Source organism: Carettochelys insculpta, chromosome 29, assembly GCF_033958435.1.
Source record: "Carettochelys insculpta isolate YL-2023 chromosome 29, ASM3395843v1, whole genome shotgun sequence".
Classification (NCBI taxonomy): domain Eukaryota; kingdom Metazoa; phylum Chordata; order Testudines; family Carettochelyidae; genus Carettochelys; species Carettochelys insculpta.
The window spans coordinates 12063742-12083465 of record NC_134165.1 but is presented as its reverse complement, the minus strand read 5'-3'; the positions used below and the strand labels follow the sequence as shown (position 1 = coordinate 12083465).

The following is a 19724-nucleotide window of genomic DNA, read 5'->3' as shown; positions in this document are numbered from 1 at the left end:
CCCATGTACTCTACAGAAGTTTATCAAACAACTTCAGGAATATAAATCAAGTTTTTTTTAAATAAAGGTTTTCATACTTAAATTTAAGCCAGGTATAGAGAGATGTTACGTCTATAATAGTGAAAATAGGGGGTTTTTTACATGATTTAAGCAAGGTAAGTTTTATTTTAGTGGTATACAAATTATCTGAATTCTGTTTTTACATATAAATGGCCTATTGCTTGTTTGCTTTTTATTAGTAGCTTGGAGAGTCTGTCTCTTGCGCATTTTATGGGACCTAGGGTTTTTGCAGGTAGGAGCAGGATAAAAATGCAAGAAGCACTGCAGGAGTGGCTTGGAATGGGTCTTGTGGGGCAGGATGGGTCCTACTGAGGACCAAGGGAGGGGGTGGGCACAGCCTACCCACAACTAAAAGGTCCCTCTCAAGAGGGGGATCCAGTAAAACATGGGCCCCAAATACTACAGGGGGACAACTAAAGAGAAAAACAGGGATGGGTGTGAAGGTCAAAGGTTCAAAATGAGGGAACCGGAGGGGGATACCAAGCAGAGAACCCTAGTCAACGCCCAATGCTCCTGGGGCAGGATGGGTCCTGAGTTAGCAAAATAGTCACAGGCAGTACTTTGCTGGTAAGTACTGAGCTATATAGGGCCCCTATGGACTGTGCAGCAGCTGGGGAAAAGCCGGCGGGGGGCGTGTTGGGCTACTCTAGCTCCACTGCCCTCTATTATAGGGACATCTCTGCCTGGCTGATGCACCACTGTCGTGAGGCTGGGATGCAGTACCAGGGCCATGTCAGTGGGGAAGGCACTGTGTGCTAGTGGTATTCTGGGCAGGGCCTTGTGTTGGGGAACAGTGTGGGTCTGTGTGCCGGAGGTGGGGAAAGTATCCAGAAGGTTACTTGAGTAAAAGTGCAGCTGCTTTCACTTTGGGGTACTTGAGTACGCTAAAGATGTGCCCTGCCTTTGTCTGAGGGACAGCAGTGACTCGTGGAGTAAGGGGAAGACAGTTGCACAAGTTGATTTGCGTATCTGAAATCAGCTTTCACGTCTTAACATAGACCTGGCCTGAGTGAGTTGGGCATAGAAGCCAAGACTGTTCCCTGGCAATTTGTGCTCTACCTCCTGCTATATATGGTATTACCAGTTCTCTGGAGCAGCGGGTAAGGTTACAAGCTGCCTGGAGCATGAGCTTCCAAGCTCACAGGTCTCAAGATCATCTTGCAAACTTCTTCCTAATGAGGGCAAGTCCAGTATGACATGGGAGGAGCAGACTGGTAACATTGCAAGGGGAGGCTGGTGAAATAGGTTAGCGCAGCAGTGGGTGGGGAGAAATGTTCCACGAGCAGGAGTGGATGTGATGTCTCGCTATCCTGGGGAGCCCGACCAGGAAGTTGTGGGGATCCAGGATCCCTACAAGTCTTTGCCTAGTCTCTCGATCTCATCCAGGAAAAAGTCCAAGTCCTGCTTGGTGACTGCGGGATTTGTGACGACCTGGCGGAAGAAGTTGACCCTGCTGCCAAGGGGTTGGTAGCCCACCATCATGGACCCTTTCTTCATCATCCGCTCCTTGATAGCTGGAGCCACCTAGTCAGAGCAGCACACAGTGCTCAGCATCAGTGAAGCACACAGCCACCCAGGTCGTCAGCTGTTGTAAGAGCTTGTAACCCTTCTCCAGGGCTGTAGCAGAGACCCCCACCCTGACCTCCCCATATCCCCCTGCTCACCTTTCCCAGTTGCTCCCAGTAATCGGCACAGCCCTGCTTGCCCCGGAGGCTGGGTGGCACAAACCAGAAACACGTATTGATGAACTCGGGCTGGGGGAGGCAAAGTGAGGGGGGCGTGTCACTGTACAGAAAGAGCCCAAGCACCACCTCTTTGCAGCTGGGCTGCTGGAGAGTCCAGAACGGCAGCCTGAGACTTCAGTCATGGAGATGCAGGGCCCAAGCATGACCCCCCGCTTGCTCTTGGCTCTAGGCACATGCACTGGGATTGGGTGGCATTGCTAATGAACTCACAGCACAAGGTTAAATAGCTGCAACCCACCCACCCCCGGGGTGGGTGTGTGCTGCACTCAGATGATGACAAGGAATTTTGGAATTAAAGCATCTCTCGGGGGGGCACAGATGCCCCACCCTTGTAGCTGAGGGGCCATCAGTGTGACCGTAGAACATTAGACTTGAGAGGGAACCTCACGAGGTCGTCAAATCCAGTCCCCTGCCCTCCTGGCAGAACCCAGCACCATCTAGATCATGCCCACGGGGTATTTATCCAACCTGTCCTACAATATCTCCAGTGACGGCGATTCTACAACCACCGTGGGCAATTTATTCCAGTGCTTAACTACTGTGACAGGGCATTTTTTTCTAATGTCCAACCTAAACCTCCCTTGCTGCCATTTAAGCCCATTGCTCCTTGTCCTAGCCTCAGAGGCTATGGAGAATATTTTTTTCCTTCCAACACCCTTGTAGCTACTTGAGAGCTGCTGGCATGTCCCCTCTCAGCCACCTCTGTTTCATACTAAACAAACCCAGTTCCTTCCATCTTCTCGTGTCTTTGAGACCGTTAATCGTTTTTGTTGCTCTTCTCTGGCCCCGCTCCAATTTCCCCACCTCCTTTCTGAAATGTTGTGCTCAAAACTGAACACAGTCCTTCAGCTGGGGTCTTCCTGGCAGGTGAATAAAGGGAGAAAGGAGGCCCCCCTGCAGGGGCTTTGGGAACACATGGTAAATTCTCCCCCAATCCCTTGGAAAATGGGCACACTCCACAGCAAGGTGGCAAGGGCTGCACTTGAGGCCCATACCTCTATCACCAGCTGGAACCCTTCTCTTTCCTTAATCACAGCAGTCAGGTACCTAAAGGATGGAGAGAGCACAGATCTGAGGCTGCAACGACACTTGCTTTCCTCTTTTGAAAGAGGCATGCAAATGAGGGAGATTGAAAATGCAAATAAAGTGCAGATTTGCATATCTGGCACCTCATTTGAATATTCTTCCAAAAGAAGAAAAGCAGTGTAGACGTGGCTCTTTCAAAAGTAAACTCCATGTTCCAAAGAACCCTTCTTCCCTTTTTTTATGGGAAGCAGGTGCCTTTTGAAGATGGGGTTTGCTTTCCAAAGAGCCATGTCTACACTGCTTCTTTTCGAAAGAAGCCCTTTGGAAAGAACACGCAAATGAGATATGTAAATCTGCGCTTTATTTGCATTTTTGAGTTCAGTCATTTCCATGCCTCTTTCGAAAGAGGACTGCAAGTGCAGCCACTGCTGGAGTGAAATAAAAGCGGGTAGTGGTCATCAAACAAGGGCAGAGCCCAACACCATCCATGCGTGAGGCCCAGGAGGTATCACTCCTGTGCCTCTCGTGGTACTCCAGGATCCTTCCCCACTTCACCTAGTGAACTCGAAGGCCCTGTCCACTCGCTTCTCCAGCCCCTCAGTCCCATTAGCCTTCCACATCAGCCACAGCTTGAGGCAGTCCACCCTGCGGCCGCACTGGATTGTCTTGTCTCCCGTGTCATAGGCCCTGTCGTAGAACTTGTCGGTCTGGAAGAGGTAGGTGGCCTTGGCGCTGTGGCACTGCTGCAGCAAGCCCTGTAGGGGGACGGGGTCCAACAAACACATCAGCCTGTTAGGATCAGGGCCGCGGGGACAAAACGGGCCCTGTGAAGACCTGCAAGAGCCTGGGGGTAGGGAATCTAGATGTTTGCAGAAATGCCACTTGCAGCGATGCCCAGCAGGCGGTGCCAGAGGGAGTAGGGTGGGTGGGCTGGCTGGCATGTAGGGGAGCTCCCAGCTGCTCCAGTCTTACCCTCCTCCAGCCAGGGGAGCTGTAAGGAGTCGGGCAACCAATATTCCCTCTCATTCTGTCCATCCATGTGGGGAATACATTTTGTTACGTGCGCCGACGCACACCACCAGCGCAAATGCAAAACCAGGCTGGGGCGCTCTGCGAACCAGCTGGGCAGCATCTGAATCTCTCCTGGGAGGCCACCCTAGTGCTCAGCTTACAGGGAACACTAAGGGCAAGACTACTGGCCATGGGGGGGGCGGGGCTTACAGCCCCTCCGGTGTGGTGTCTCCCAGCAGGGGGTGCTGCAGGAAGCTTTACAGGATTATTGGCTGGGGGGAAGTTCTCTGCTACGGGATTCCCAGGAGGGAAGAGCACACAAGCTGCATTCATCGCAGCAGGGTTACACCCACCGGCCTCTGCGCGGGGGGTGGCGGGAGGGACAGGGGTGCAGACGTACGGAGCTGTCACGCAGCAGGAACGCGGAGCACTGCAAACCCGTCATCAGCATCTTGTGGGGGTTCCAAGCCACCGAATCCGCCCTGCCAGGGAAAGTGAGACGCAGTGAGACACCAATGTCAGCTGAGCCAGGGAAAGAGCTGGGGTGCACAAGGAAGACTGTGGGTGCAGGGGGTTGGCGGGGGGGCAGCTGCTGGAGACCTGCCAACGGGGGGTGGGGGAAGGGGGACAATTGCATAGGGGTCCAGTATTTCAAAGGGGCCCAGAGTAGCAGCAGCATGGCTGGGAGCACCAGGCCCCTTTGAAACACCATGGGGCCATTGCTCTGTGCAGCTTCTGGGGGCAGCATCATGCTCTGGGCAGTGCTAAGGGCTCACTTCCCTTGGCCCTGCCCTTTCCACTCAAGGCTCCACCCCTTCAGGGACATGGCACCAGGCTCCCCCAGGCCTGCAGTGGCTGGTGGCCCCACTGTGGAGGTGTACGGAATGGGGTATCTTCTGGCAGGAGCAGAGCTGCACACACTGACCCGGATCCCACACTGTGCTAATTCCAGGGCTGTACGGCCCAGGCGGCCCATGCTGCATTGGCCAGGCTCACGTGGTGCGAGGGGGATCGTCCAGCTCTGTCAGTGTTCTCAGCACGTCCGAAGTCCTTCACCCTGATCCCACCTGACCTCCCAGGCTCTGACTTCCACACCCCCCACAAAGCTAGGAGCGCAGCATTTAATCCTGTCCCTCCCCACCACACCCCCCAGGTCCGGGGCCAACACCCACCTCTCTATCCCATCCAGGAGGTGTCTGTGTTTTCTGGACAGCAGAGCACTCCCGCCCCACGCAGCCTGCCAAGGAGGAGCAAGGAGAGACAGCAAAGCCAAATCTGCTGAGACTGGGGCAGGCTGCACCCGCAACCAAAGGGGTCCCTGAATCAAGACAGCCACCTCTAGCCCAGCCTAGGGCCCCTCTGCTCACTGGGAGGGCTCCAATCCCCTGCTTTGGGGGACAGCCTGAGCCTCCAGGCTGGGTTTTGCATCAGGCCCAGCGCATATGGAGCAAGGACGCTAGAGCTGGAGGAACACAGCCATTGGTTCCAGCACCAAATTAGTTGATATAAACTGGCAGGTGACTTCCGGTCTGGCCAGAGAGACGCCATGAAAAGCCTACTGTCCAAGTGGCCCAGGGGGTTGTGGGAAAGCACTGGAGGACTAGCAGCACTGCATCACGCGGCTGGCCTGCGCCCTGCAGACCACTCCGCTCACCTCAGCGTCAGCCCTGCTCTAGAGGTGTTACTCGCACTGCAGAACACTAGTGAGGCTTTGTTTCTAGCTCCCTGGACACGTCTCCCTGCCTCGCCCTCCCTGGGGGACTCACGTCCACGTGAAACCAGGCCCCGTGGCGTTTGCACACATCCGCCACGTCCACCAGCGGGTCGAAGGCTCCCAGCACGGTGGTGCCGCAGGTGGCGTTGACGAAGAAAGGACATGCGCCCTGCAAGCGAAGAGGGGCAGTGGGTCGGCTGTGGGGTTACAGGGCGGAGGCTATCCTAGCAAACTGCTCCCTGCCCTGCAGATCAGACCCCCACCCCACGCCCCAAACTCACCTCCGATTTTGCCTTGTTGATCTGGTTCTCCAGATCTGCGGGTATCATTTTCCCCCTGAGGACGAGAGGACAAGTTATCCCCGGGGCCAACTCCATGCGGGGAACAGAGATAGAATCTTCTACCCAAGTCCGTGCAGGTGGCTGAAGGGAAGCATCGGGGGAGCTCGTAGCTACCCTGCTTAGCCCAGCAAGAGTTGCTGACAGGACTCATGTAAGAGCTGTGGGACTCGTGTAAGAGCAACAGCTTATGGGAGACCCCATGAGGTGATGCTACTGGGAGCGTGGCTGGAGCAGCTTAATTTACTCTTTGCACATGTCTTATTAATGATAGATGACTCCCACCCACCCACTCCCTGCTACTTCTGTGTCTACACGAGCCCCTTCCTTTCGAAAGAGGCATGTTAATGAGCAGGTTTGAAAGATGCTAATGAGGCGCTGCAATGAATATGCAGCGCCTCATTAGCATAATGGCGGCCGCAGTGATCCGAAAGTGTGGCTTTTCGAATCACGCGCCGCCTGTGAAGACGGAACCTTCCGAAAGGACCCCCCCACCCAGTTTTCGAAAGCCCTTAGGGCTTTCGAAAACTGGAGGGGTCCTTTCGGAAGGTCCCATCTCCACGGGCGGCGCGCGATTTGAAAAGCCGAACTTTTGAATCGCTGCGGCTGCCATTATGCTAATGAGGTGCTGCATATTCATTGCAGCTCCCCACTCGCATCTTTCAAACCCGCTCATTAACATGCCCCTTTCAAAAGGAAGGGACTTGTGTAGACCCAGCCTATATGTATACCCTGTATTCTCATGTTTGCTCCATAGTCCAAGGAAGTGGGTCTTACCCACGAAAGCTCGTTCCCTAACAAATAAAATCATTAGTCCTTAGGATGCTACAGGACTGCTTGTTAATTTTTAATATTTTGATTTTTTTTTGGTGAAGCTACAGCCTACCATGGCTACCCCTCTGAGGGTAGGTCAACCCAGCAAAGTTATTTTGAAAGAACAGCCGTTATTTCCAAATAACTCTCCTAGCGTCTGCACAACACAACTGCTATTTCGAAATAATCTTGAAATAGCAGTTGGCTTATTTTGCAATAGGTAAACCTCACTGCACAAGGAAAAGTGCCTGTTTCGGACGAAGGGCCGTCTGGAGAGGGAACAGCACCTTTTCGAAGTAAGACCTAGGGCATCCAATGGCTCTGTTTTGAAATAGGCTCTACGTGTGCAGACGTTGTATTTCAAAACAGCATTTTGTAGCATTATTTCAAAATAACCTACTCCAGAATATCGCCTCTGGAATAGCTTATGTCGGAATAATGCTGCTGTGTAGACAGACACTGAGACCGATCGCTGGGGTGTCCAGTGGCTGTAGTACCAGATTTGGCCAGGAGGCGGAGATGTAGGACACGAAAGAGACATGCTCAGCCCAGTGGAATCAGGGCCGGTCCCCAAACACTCCCACGCTGGGAGCACGAGGTCTCTCACCTCTCATCCACGCTGACCAGGTAGACATTGTCTGTGCCAAGTCCCAGGAAAGCTGCCCCCTTCTGGATGGAGTAGTGGCTCTGTGGGAGAAGGCAGAAGGGAGGGAATCAGCACCTACTCCTTGCAGGGTCCGGTCCCGGACAACTGCAGGGCAAACAACGGGATCTACGCACGCTGAAAATGCAGACTGTCCAGGGGCGTCAGACACGCCCTTAATAAAGAAATAGCTAATTATAAAGGGTAACAAACCAAACAGGGAGCAGCCACAGGCATTCTGCCTTGCTCACTGCTACCCTATTGATTTCACCCTCCTGTGTTCTTTTCCTAGCTCTGGGAGGGGAGTGGGATCTAGTGGTTATCGCAACGGGTGACGGGGAATCAGGATTTTCTCCTGGCTGTAGGAGGACTCGTAGTAGAGAGCTGGGAGTCAGGGCTGCGTAACTGAGTGCCCCCCTTTGTCCTGTATTGTGCAGTCTGTGATCCTTCAGCCCCGAACGGGGTGGCTGGAGAGCTGATGGAAGGAGCTCACCGGTACTCCAGGAAGAGGCCCGTTCGAAGGGATTAGACGGAGGACGACATTTACGGGATTTTTGACCAAGTCCAAACTAGCAGAAAACGCTACACCAAGAAGCCCCCTGTTCATGCCCCCAAGCTGAACCCTTGCCCCAACCCTCTGCTCCTCCCACAACACCTCTCCGGCTGCTCTGCGATCTGGCTGAATCCCACCTTGGGACACCTTCCCAGGGTGGGGCGGACAGTGACCCTCAGGCCTGGCAACCCGGAATACTCTGGTTCACCCCCTTGGCCTAACTCTGTTGCACAATGCAATGGTTCCTGTTTGAGAAGGACCCGACAGCCGCCACCCCTTCTGCTGGGCCACGTGTGAGTGGCATGCCAGGCAAACCAGGGAGAAGGATGGCACCCAGGACGGGTTAAGCCGAGTGGATCACAATCTGCGGATCTGGGGCTCCAAGGAGTAGACACTGCAGCGCTCCTTCGTTCAGGGGAGCCCAGACCAGCCCCCTCTCCCCATGCTCCAGTCACGGCTAGTGAAGGGGACGCCCCCAACTGCACCTCTTGAGATGTAAACAGCGCCAGCCTCGGCAGTGACCAGAGGCCCGTCCGCTTGCAGTCCGGGAAGCGCCGATACCGGGCCACGTTCATGGCGAAAATGTTGGAGAGGGAGCCTCCTGCAGGCAAGCGAACCCGAGAGATCAGGGCCAACCGGTCGCCCACATGCCCCGCGTGCTTCAGGGCAGGCTGGGGCAAGAACAAAGACAGCTTGGGGGGTGGGAGAGGGAGGGAGCTTCCCTGAGCAGGATTCAATCACTGCACTGAGCACCTGTCCCTGGTGGAGTCTGAGCTACCACCCATGGTGGCAGGGTGCTCCGACTGACCCAGCGCTGCCGAGAGGAAGTCCCAGGCAGCTGGAGTGCCAGGTTCTAGGACGCTGCATCAGAGGGCAGGGCTCGTTTGCTGATTCACCCTTGCCCCGGGTGCCAGAACCCCACAGAGAGAGGCAGGTATTTCTCCTGCCTCCTTCTGCAAGGGAGGCCCTGTCTGGTCTAACCCAGGACATAAAAGGGCTTGGAGGGTCCCTCTGAGGCAGAGGGAGCGAAAGGTAAAGATCAGGGGCTGTCCTGCAGCAAAGCACTACGGAAAAGCCAAGCTCAGGAGAAAGCTTCAGCCACAGGTGCTGTTATTATTGTTTAAGGGAACCGCAAAGGCAAACTGCGGGGCAGGCTGAGTCCAGCTGGAGACCCAGATGTGTGTGCCAAGGGCTGAGCGTGCCCCCAGCCCGCCATGGTGGCAGCTGTTAGACTACAGAGATTCAGCCCTGCCTGTAACGGCCCATAGCCCTCGCAGCCAGCCAGTTCGGCAGCTAGTGCTATAGCCAACGAGCCACGTTGTTCTGAAACTATATTTATTGTTCAAGCCAACTAGCCACACTCAACCAGCCAACCAGCCATGTGTGGCTAGCATGTTGAACACCACCGGTTTATCCTTTAAGAATTTAGGTGTATTACTTAGTTACAGGGGTACAAAAAAAAGAATTAAAACCACAGGTCTGCCTGCGTATAGGCCTTCTCTTATGGCGATGGTCTGAGGCCTGGTCATTTGACTAAGCAGCATCCTCACAGTTCAAACCCATCAGGATGAAATAATGCAAAAGTGGGCTGTTCAGAAGACGAGTCAACCTGACACCTCCAGATACGGGAGAGAGCCCAGAATAGTTAAACAAAACTTAGCTTTGGAGCGTTGATGACTTTGGGTCTGGCAAGAACTCACATATCAATACTGTTGGTTGTGAAACCCTTATTTCTTGATTGTTTTGTGCCCCTTTTTCTAGTGCTAATCTGGCTGGGGTCCATCTTGTTTTTAATTGTTTGTCTGCTGCGTAATTAATTTTGCTAGGCGTAAATTAATAAAGGTGGTGGGATATAATTGGTTTGACCAGAGGTTCCCAACCTGGGGTCCACGGATGAGGATATTGCAAGGGGTCCGTGAAAACAATAAAAGATAAATAAAAGTGATCGTAGAAAATAAGTTTTAAATAAATTGCGAAGTTACAATCAATTATGATTTTTAAATGCATCTACATCGGCCAATGCATCTGACGAAGCGGGTCTTTGCCCACAAAAGCTTACGCTCCAAAATATCTGTTAGTCTATAAGGTGCCACAGGACTTCCCGTTATTTTTAAATGAACTATCTTCTGATAACGTTATGAATTGCTGTCCAGAAATCTATGTTGTGGTTTCCTTTCTCATTTAATGAAGTGTATAGACCATCTAGATGCGGCTCTGATGGGAGTCCAGGAATGGTCTGCGGGGCGGTTGGAGGTCTGGGAACAGGTTGGGGGGTGGTTGGCGTTTGCACTAGTGAAAAGGTTGGGAACCACTGGGTTACACAATTATGTTACAATATATTTGGGTTGGTGAGTAAAACATATTAAAATGACTGGCTAAGGAATAGCTAAGCAGAACTCAGGTTTTCCCCTATAGGCTGAGGTCAAACAGGAAGCAGTAGGAAGGAAGTTGGAATTGTGTTTGCTGGCAACTCACTGCCATAAATGTGGCATTGTCTTTTCTCTCTGTCTGTGTGACAGGAACTAGGGGGTGGGAGGGTGAGGGGAGAGCCTCTGTCACTAATGTGCTCACACACCTCTCTCAGGGATCTTCTTGCCCTGCAGGACTCAGGCAGTGCTGTGCTGTGCATGGATCAGATCTTAGGGAAACCAGTGCAGCTGGATCAACATCCATGGAGCTACCTCAATTGAGCCGAGCTGGGAGTCTGGGCCTGCACCTTCACTTTGGATCCAGGGGGACGGATATAAACCAGATGGACAATGGGAAAGGAAGGTCCCAGCAGGAAGCCCGGTTCAGGAAAGGGCTGTGATGCCCTGGATGCCCCTGGCAGTACACCAGCCTCACACACCTGGGCAGAATATTCCATCTCCACTGCTCCAGCCAATCAGCTCCCGTAGCTTCATCAGCACCACATCCTCCATCAGCATGAACACAGGGGCGACCTCATAGGTGTACCTGGGACACACACAGAGACACACCTCAGTGAGGACCCGCCCATTGGGGGAGGGAGCATGCCTGGGACACATGTGGCAGTGCTGGTCCATATTGCAGAATGCAGACTAGCTGGAAGCCCTGACTTCAGAGCACCTAGGTGTGGAACAGGAGAGCGGGTTGTGGGTCGGGATTGAGGGGGGCAGAGCTGTGGGAGGAGCCTGGGGGGGTTGCAGGTAAAGATGAAGGGGGACTAGCAGGAGTGCTTGGGAGCCCGTACACCCCCTGTGCCCACGTTACACCAGCTTTGGTGGTGCTGTTTGCCTTTCTCCCCCAGGATAGCCACCTTCCCATTACATCTAAGGAAACACGCTACAGCCCGTGGGAACACTGGAGCAGAATAAAGTCCAGAACGTCCCCCACCTTGTACATTTCACCCAGCCCTCCCTGTCTTTCAGCAGCAAACTGCCCTGGCCTTCTCACTTCCCTGGCCCCTTCGCTATGGCTCTCCCCCACCCGCAGCGAGACGCTGCCTCCCGGGGCAGCTCCCTAGTATGCTCTGAGACAGGGAGATGGCAAGGACATACTGGCTGGTGTTGAGCGTCTCTGTGATCATTCGTCCTGCCAGGGCATGAGGATCCAGCCCCGAAAAGAGCTGGTTAAAGAAACGAGGGTGACCTGGGCAGGGGAGAGAGAGAGGGAGAGTTTAACACCAGCAAACAGAGCGTGTGGCCTCCTCGCTAAACCTGCTAGATGCGATGTAACATCAGCAGACAGCTGTCACCAGCTCTTCCCTACACTGGGCGGCCCCCAGGACCTGTACTTCCACAAACACAGCCCCTCCCAGTCGAGCTAAAGGAGACTCTGCATGAGTTGTAGCAGTGTTAAAGCTGTTACCTTCTCTGTCACCCTGCTAGAGGATGAGAGCCAGGTACACGTGTCTGGGCTCCAGCGACATCTACGACACAGCTGTGCTGATGTCCCTGGCAGGTGCAGTTCTAAACTCGCGGTCAGGCCCCGCTCAGCAGAGGGCGAGTCTTGTTCTCCCTCTGATGCACCCACCAGCCAGCCAGTGGGAGGCAAGGGATCCCCTCCACGGGCAGCACCAGGCCCAGCCATCGGAGTCTCACATCACCTACATGTTTTCACGCTGTAGCGGATGACATCCCGGCAGTGCTCCAGCACCCTCTGCCGCGGCACCCCGCTGCTCCTCAGCTCCAGGTCCAGGAGTTTCTGCAGGTCGTGGGGCTCCCTCCAGTCACAGACCTGAAGGGACGGAGACAAACCACAGCAGGCTGGGGAAAGCGCACAGGGAGCGAGCCAGTGATCACCACTGGCAGCAACTCAGCTTAGAAAAGCGCCTTTGTGGTCAGAGGGCAAATGCCCTCCCTGAGCCATAGTGAAGAAGGGCCAGTCATAGGTTATCTGCTGGAACAAGGGAGAGCTTCGCTCCAGCCTCCTGGGCTGCACAGGCTCCCTGAACTCCAGACCCCACCTTTTCTGTGACATCCGTCCCTTTCCGGACAGCTTCTTCCAGGATGATCTGGAAAGCTTCCTGCAGCAACTCCTCGCCAGCCGCCATATCCAGGGCAGGGTTGCACAGAGGGTCTTCAGACATTGTTGGCTGTTTCCCTGAGCATGCCCTGTACATCAGAACACACCAGAGGCCTGTGACTCTGCAGCCGGCCACAGATGGAGACAAACACTTTTTTGGGAGAGAAGCACGAAGCCCTGAGTCATGGGAGCTTGGGACACCACACCTGCAATTCAGAAGCTTTCCCTATTCACAGCCTCCTCCAGTCCCAAGGGCAGCGGGAGTCACAGACGACCCTACCTCCTACGTAGTCCACAGCGGGTGGGTAACATGGACCTCTCTGGAATGACCACCCCTTGCTGTAGGACTTGGTCACCTGCAGACGCAACCCAGCACTGACCATCCCTGTCCAGGCAACATGGACAGCCCAGATGCCAGATTCTGCACCCAAAGGTGAGGAATCTGCAGCCTTCCTCTTTATGTGGGAGGACGGGCCTCCACAGATCGGGGGCCACAAACTCTTAGGGGGTTATGGGCCAAGGAACATTAGTACAAAGAACTTGGAACCAAGGGTCATTCACCTTCTCCCAGAGCTTCACATGACTTCTCTGTGAGGTGCTGTGTAATCCGCACATTTACTGGGTGTGGTTCACTGTCCCACGTAGGGGCACTGAAGACAGAGGAAGAATGAGTCTCCTCTACAGCCTTGGCTGAGAGTCAGCTGGCTTTTAGCTCACACTGTGCAGCCTCCTGCACTAAGCTCCAGAAGTCCCAGGGCGGTTACTCCTACACCATCTTATCTTCCATTTCTTCCGCCTCCTGCAGCCTCTGCACCGCATAAGGCAGTGGCCTCGCCTCCGCCAGGGAGATCCCCCTCACAGCCCCTTATTCTTGGCGAATAATTGAAAAAATTGGACTGTGGTATTGTTTCAGAGCCCCAGTCCTGACCCAGACCCCCACCACGCCAGGCGCTGTACAAACACTAACAGGATGGGCCCTGGCCCAAAGAGCTCCCAGGCTGAGTAGAAGACATGAAACAACAGACGGATGCAGCCAGACAGCTAGAGGAGTACCAGGAGACAACAGGACAATAATGGTCAGCTTGGCAGACAGCGAATTCAGCCCCACAGTAGCCTACCCAGGACATCATCTCCTTCTGTGCCACATGACACCCATCTCTGCTGTGAAACCCCTCCTCTGTGAGTGAAAACCTGACACCTGCCCCCTACAAAAGCTCTGTGCCACAGTCACCCTCTACGCATGCCTCTGTCTGATCCCAAAATCAGTCCAGAACTCTTCTTTGCAGTTTTAAGCAGCTCTGAGAACAACTGGCCTGAGTTCTCCTGCATGGGAGCCCACTTACCTCCCCACCAGCCGCTGGTGAAAAGCCACCCAGGGTCTTGTTACCTCTCCAGTCCTGTGAGATCTGTGCCCAAATCTCAGGGCCAAAGTACAAAGGAACATGGTCTGTTGATAAATCACTAAGTGCAGCAGCTCTTCCCAGAGGTTTTCTATCTGTGAGGCACTAACAGAGTGAAAGTCACTTAGCGCCCTGCTGGGCCCAGTGCAAAAAGGCAGCCTCTGAGATGCGTCTATGTACTAAATGCTGTTTGCCAGAGAAATGGCAGGGACAGCCCAGGCCAGAGACATGTTGAGACATTACCGACTTCACTCACATGGCACATGGATCACTCGGTGCTCATGGAAAGGCGAAAGGTACCCAGCTACAGATGGGAGCTTTATGAGGATTTTAATTCTTCCCCCCGCCCCAGCCCCAGCCCCAGCCTCACCCCACCCCCAACTTCCTTTTCCCATGGTTCAGGCACAGGAGAGAGCCTGCAGCTCCTTACCTGCCAGCTCCTGGAGGTGAAATGAACTAAGCAGCTCTGGCCAAAGTTCTCTGCAGAGGTGTGGCTAGCAGGGACTACAAGTCCTAGGGTGCAGCACCTCACCCAGCTGCCAGAGGAGGTGCAAGAACAGGCAACTTCACACTTCCCCTCATGGAAGGCACCAACTTAAGAGGAAATGCAGAGAGCGGAGACTGCTTTAGAGAACAAGGGACGGGCAGGAGAAGACTTACTTGTATGCAGCAGGAAAAGCAATTAATCAGGGATGCAAGAGAGAGCACCCCATCCCCAAACATTAACTTTTGCCCCCTGCAACAAGCGAAAGGCTGGTCATGTGATTAAAAGTCTGATCTGAGCTTTAGGAGAGCTGAGCTCAAGTCTTAGTGCTACCACCGATTCCCTGGGTGAGTGGCAGCAAATTACATGAAGCAATGTGTGCCTCAGTTTCCCATCTGTAAAATGAGGAGGATGCAGCTTCCTTTCTCCCAGCTGCGTCTGTTCAGACGGGCACACGCTTTGGACAGGGACAGCATTTACGACCTGTTTATACCTTATATAATGGGGTGCCAGCCCTGAGCAGGGCCTTTAATACAAATCAGAAATATACCCCCCAGCTCAGCTGCGCACACTAGCTCAGTGCGAGTCACACATGCTCACTGAGAGCCAGATCAGCGCTACCTCCCTGCTTGCGCCAATTTCTGACACCCAATGAAGTGCGATTTCTTCACTGACATGCTCGGATTTCTGCCTTTTTCCCGCTCTGCGCATCCTGCAGCCGACACAAACTGCGCAACCCCCAGTGCAGAACTGGAATAAACCAGACCTGGCAGAGGATTTGCCGCTGTGGCTCAAATGACTGGTTTGGCCAGTCTGGACTCTCGAATCCAGCCAGCAGCAGCTACTTCAAAGAAAAGTTACAATAACCCATCACGCACCTGACTGATTGGCAAGGGTGTACACAGGCCATAACAAAAAATTATGTGCCAGTCTCACACTGCAACACGTGAGGTACTTACTCTTCTAGGACTTTGCCAAGCTATAAATGTTATTGCTGGATATAAAACCCATCCACGCCTCCTTCAAATCCAGGCACGACCGCTGTGCCTGGAAAAGGCCCAGGCTGGCTAAGCCCTGCCTGAAGACTCATTTCCATTTGTTGTGGATTTAAATTTAGGAACTGTTCATTTTGCCACTGGAAAGTCCAGCAATTTTTAGCATAACGAATACAAAACTCCGCTCAAGAGAAGACTGTATATCACTGAGATTCAACCTCTCACAGGCTGAATCGCCAGGTTACAAAAGGCAAAGATTCAAGCCTCCACGCCTAATTAGCCATAAAGATAGGGAGGACGATTGTGCCCCAGGTCCTCCTTGCACACGACAGCTCTTAGTCTGTGGACCTGATCTGCAAAATATGACCTGACCTCCACATTCAGGGCTGCTGAACTCTGGCTTGCTCAGTCTGGTCCCTTTGGTTCAGCTCAGTATTTGGCTCACTCAGGCCCAAATCTCGCCCCCCATCTTGAGAGCATTTGGTTTCACAGTAACAGAGAAGGAGCCGTGTTAGTTTATATACTATCAAAGCAAAAAAGCAGTCAAGTAGCCCTTTAAAGACTAGCAAAATAATTTATTAGGCAAGCTTTCGTGGGACAGACCCACTTCTTCAGACCTTGGTGCAACCCACTTCTTCAGACCCACCCCTAATTCACCCCTTGGTCTGAAGAAGTGGGTCTGTCCCACGAAAACTCGCCTAATAAATAATTTTGTTAGTCTTTAAAGGGCTACTTGACTGCTTTTTCATTTGGCTTCAGTTTCACACACTTTGCAACCATGAGGCTAAAAAAATTATCGCTGAGATTCTCTTCTCATCCTGGGATTCTGAAGGACCAAACATTGTCAGACTTCAGCTAAAATGGTGCAAACTGGCAGCACCACTGGCTCCTTGAGGGAGATATTTTCAATAGTACAAAAGGGATTTCAGAGTACAAGCCCCAGTCATGTTCTGTGCCACGCAGCTACTCCTCCCCTCTTTGTTAAAATAAGTACCGCTCTTGTTTAACATCAGAGCTGAGGACGGTAAGGAGCAGGACAACTACAAGTTCTGAAAAGCAACTGAAGGGCAGAGAGGGATCTGAGTCACACAGAGCCTGTCCCTGGGGAAGATGACACCTTGCACTGTGAACTATTAAATCTTCACCTTTCAAACCCATCTTTATTATGCCACGGTAATCTCCTGATTTTTGTCCCCAGACAGAGAGACGTGGAGGAGACTTGTAGATGACTTATGCTCCATGCAGAGTCCAAGGGTTTAAAGAAGAATCTCCTCTACCTGCAAGAATGAACATCCCTCTTTTGCAGATATACTCAGCTCCTGGAAACCACCCCTAATTCATGCAAATCCACCTACCTTCCAAATAGGCTTTGCCCAGCAGTCTGCTATCCACTTTCTGACTATGTACCCCTAAAAGGAGGGGGCAGAGGGGAGCAGAAAGGAACTCTGTACTGCAGCCTGCACATCACAGAATCATAGAATCTTAGAGCTGGAAGGGACCTCAGGAGGTCATCTACTCCAGCCCCCTGCTTCAAGCAGGATCAACCGCAATTTAGACATCCCAGCCAGGACTTTGTCAAACCGGGACTTAGAAACCTCTAGGGATGGAGATTCCACCACCTCTCTCGGTAATGCATTCTAGTGCTTCACCTCCCTCCTGGTGAAGCAGTTTTTCCTAATATACAATCTAGACCTCTCCCTCTGTAACTTCAGACCATTTCTCCTTGTTCTGCCGTCTGTCACCATTGAGAAAATTTCTCTCCATCCTCTTCAGAGCCCCATTCAGGAAGTTGAAGGCTGCTACTAAATCACCCCTCACTCTTCTTTTCTGCAAACTAAATAAACCCAAATCCTTTAGCTTCTCCTTATAGGTCATGTGCTCCAGCCCCCTGATCATTTTCATTGCCCTCCGCTGAACCTCCTCCAGCACATCCACATCCTTTCTATACTAGGGGGCCCAAAACTGGACACAATTCTCCAGATGTGGCCACACCATTGCTCAATTCCTGAACTCTGGATCCAAATGGGAAATTAGCTACATCTATTAGTCCACACACATCTGACAAAGCAGGTCCCAGCCCATAAAATATGCCCAAACAAATGTGTTTTTGCTGAAACAGACTAACACACAAACCCACTCTGAAATTAGCCCATGTGCATCACCACGGGACTGGCCAGCACAAAAAAGGGCAGACCCCTGCCTTGGATTTCAACACCAAGAATATAGGCGTGCTTTATTTTCAGCCACCCGGGAATTCCTCACCTGCGACATCACAGATCCGCAAGCTGGGAAAAGTCACATGATTGTAGCAGCCATGAAGACAGCAGTTACTGCTCACTGCCACTAAGGGTCCCCACTGCTTCTGAAACTTGGGGCTGTGTGCACTGACTAAAAGGGGTCTGTAGGCCAGGGAATTAACCCGGAACAGTGAGTCCTTGAGCTGTCTCTTCCTAAGGAGGGGGATTTTTTAATGCACATGGAACTGTAGGCAAAAATCCCTCTGAGATGCATGATTTTTTAAAACTGGGATACAAGGACTGCCTTTTTGTTCTGGGTTTGTACATCACTAGTGCAAAGGGATCCTGCACCATGATCGGGGCTCCTGAGTGCTACCACAATACAAGTATCAGAGAGGTCGCCGTGTTAGTCTGTAGCTTCGAGAACAACAAGAAGTCTTGTGGCACCTTATAGACTAACAGATATTTTGGAGCATAAGCTTTCCTGGGCAAAGACCCGAAGCGGGTCTTTGCCCATGAAGGCTTATGCTCCAAAATATCTTGTTAGTCTATAAGGTGCCACAAGACTTCTTGTTGTTCGCAATACAAATAGTCAATAATTTATCATTGGTGGTCTACAGAAACTAAGCCACTCTGCACCGGACAGGGAAAGATGGAAGGAAATAGTGAGAGAGGCATCAGACACCAATGGGCGCTGAGCCCACGGTTATTGATGCTGACGATGATTGGTGTACCAGCTTGATATCCCTGGCCGGTACAGCATAGGCAGCAGCACCGGATGCTTTGCCTCAGCCTACTGCTTTCTGCTCACGTGTGTCCATCCTCCTGACCATGGAAGGCAACGTCAGGGACTGGTATGGGCCCACCCACTGCTGCACTCAGGGCTTATTTTGTCTGTGTTGAGTACCTAGCATAACAGGGATCTCCTTTAGTCCCATAAGCGATACCCTATACAGACAGCCATCCTCAGTCAGACCAAAGATACATCTAGCCCAGCATGTGGTCTCCCAGTAGCAGCCAATGCTAGAAGCTTCAGAGGGAAGGATCAGAACAGTGCCCCTCCCTCCCTCCCTCCCTCGCCGGTGTGTATTTGGAGGTGGGGGCAAGGACAGCCCCACCCACTTGAGTGTGTATATTGGGGGGTAGGGCCAGGGAGAGTCCAGTCCCCTGAGGATTTATATCGGGTGGGGCCAGGGAGAGCCCCTGCATTATCATCCTCATCAACTATGGGCTCAGCACCCATGGGTGTCCGATTCCTCCCTCACTATTTCCTTCCATCTTTCCCTGTCCAGTGCAGAGTGGCTGAGTTTCTGTAGACTAGCTCTGCACCAATCTACTATACCATCTACCCATTCTGTATGGGGTGTGCATCTCCTATTCAAATCATCCATTATGCCAAATACCAGGATCTTGAGTTTTTGCTCATCATTCATTCTGCAGATATGCCCAAATAGCTGTAACTTCTGTTGTATAACCTTCTGCAGTAGATTGTCTTTCGACTGTATCTTTCCATATAATTCCTCATTGGTGACCTTCTGCATCCATCCTATTCTCAGGATCTTTCTATAACACCTTCTCTTGAACGCCAATATCCTTCTCTTTGAATCTTTCATTATAACCCATGTCTCACATCCGTACAACATGATGCTGAATACACACGTTTTAAAAATGCCCAGCTTCATTCGAAAGCTAATTACTTTGCTTTTCCAGATCCTACCCATCGCCTTCAAACTCACTCTTGCTTTCTCTATTCTAGTCATTATTTCCTTCTTATTGTCTAGATAACACATCATGTTGCTCTCCAGACACATGAACTTCTCTACACTCTCTAGTTCGATCCCATCTACACTGATGTTCCTTCCTATTTCCTTCTCTCCAAACATCGTTTTTGCTTTATCGATGCTCAGAATCAGTCTGTATCGCTTCCCTTCCTCGTTTAGCACCTGCATCGTTCTCACTAGCTTCTCTTCATCTTCCTCAGTGATAACTATATCATCCGTGAACCCCTAGTTGTTAATTCTCATCCCATGCACCGATGTCCCTTCTACCTCTTCTTTGATCTTGTCCATTTCTTTCGCTAGGTGCATGATGAAGATACTCAGTGATATCAGATCACCTTGTCTTGTACTTCTACTCATTCTAAACCAACTTCCCAATTATCCACACGTTCTCCCCGCTGCCTCCGCATTGTCATTGATACCCTCCAACAACCGTATCAGT

The 19724-nt window shown here is 52.1% G+C and overlaps 1 protein-coding gene across 5 annotated transcripts; it reads right to left on the bottom strand.

The window, feature by feature from the left end:
• Nucleotides 1-121: 121 nt before the first annotated feature.
• Nucleotides 122-19036, bottom strand: CSAD (cysteine sulfinic acid decarboxylase). Of its 5 annotated transcripts, XM_074979524.1 has the most exons (16): nt 17530-17562; nt 14219-14382; nt 12330-12477; nt 11974-12100; nt 11422-11512; nt 10752-10858; nt 8389-8504; nt 7315-7394; nt 5838-5892; nt 5609-5725; nt 5015-5079; nt 4243-4324; nt 3387-3586; nt 2801-2852; nt 1725-1814; nt 122-1584 (listed from the first exon to the last, which is right to left on the bottom strand). In XM_074979524.1, the coding sequence occupies exons 3-16, from the start codon at nt 12450-12452 to the stop codon at nt 1411-1413; spliced, it is 1479 nt and encodes a 492-aa protein (XP_074835625.1). In that variant the 5' UTR covers nt 12453-12477; nt 14219-14382; nt 17530-17562; the 3' UTR covers nt 122-1410. The 5 variants fall into 5 exon arrangements, with proteins under 5 accessions (XP_074835625.1, XP_074835624.1, XP_074835626.1 ...); XM_074979523.1 differs by lacking the exons at nt 14219-14382; nt 17530-17562 and adding an exon at nt 18980-19036; XM_074979525.1 differs by lacking the exon at nt 14219-14382 and having other exon boundaries at nt 17530-17551.
• Between the last annotated feature and the right edge of the window lie 688 nt (nt 19037-19724).

What these genes read in the sequence shown, in the direction of transcription:
- CSAD (XM_074979523.1), bottom strand. Translation starts at nt 19,029, where the DNA reads ATGAGGAATTATATGGAAAGATACAGTCGAAAGACAATCTACTGCAGA. An exon ending in CTGGTCAGCGTGGATGAGAG is followed by an intron (nt 5,893 to 7,314) that starts GTGAGAGACCTC and finishes TCTCGTCCTCAG; the next exon opens with GGGGAAAATGATACCCGCAG. An exon ending in AGGGCCTTCGAGTTCACTAG is followed by an intron (nt 2,853 to 3,386) that starts GTGAAGTGGGGA and finishes TCCATCCTTTAG; the next exon opens with GTACCTGACTGCTGTGATTA.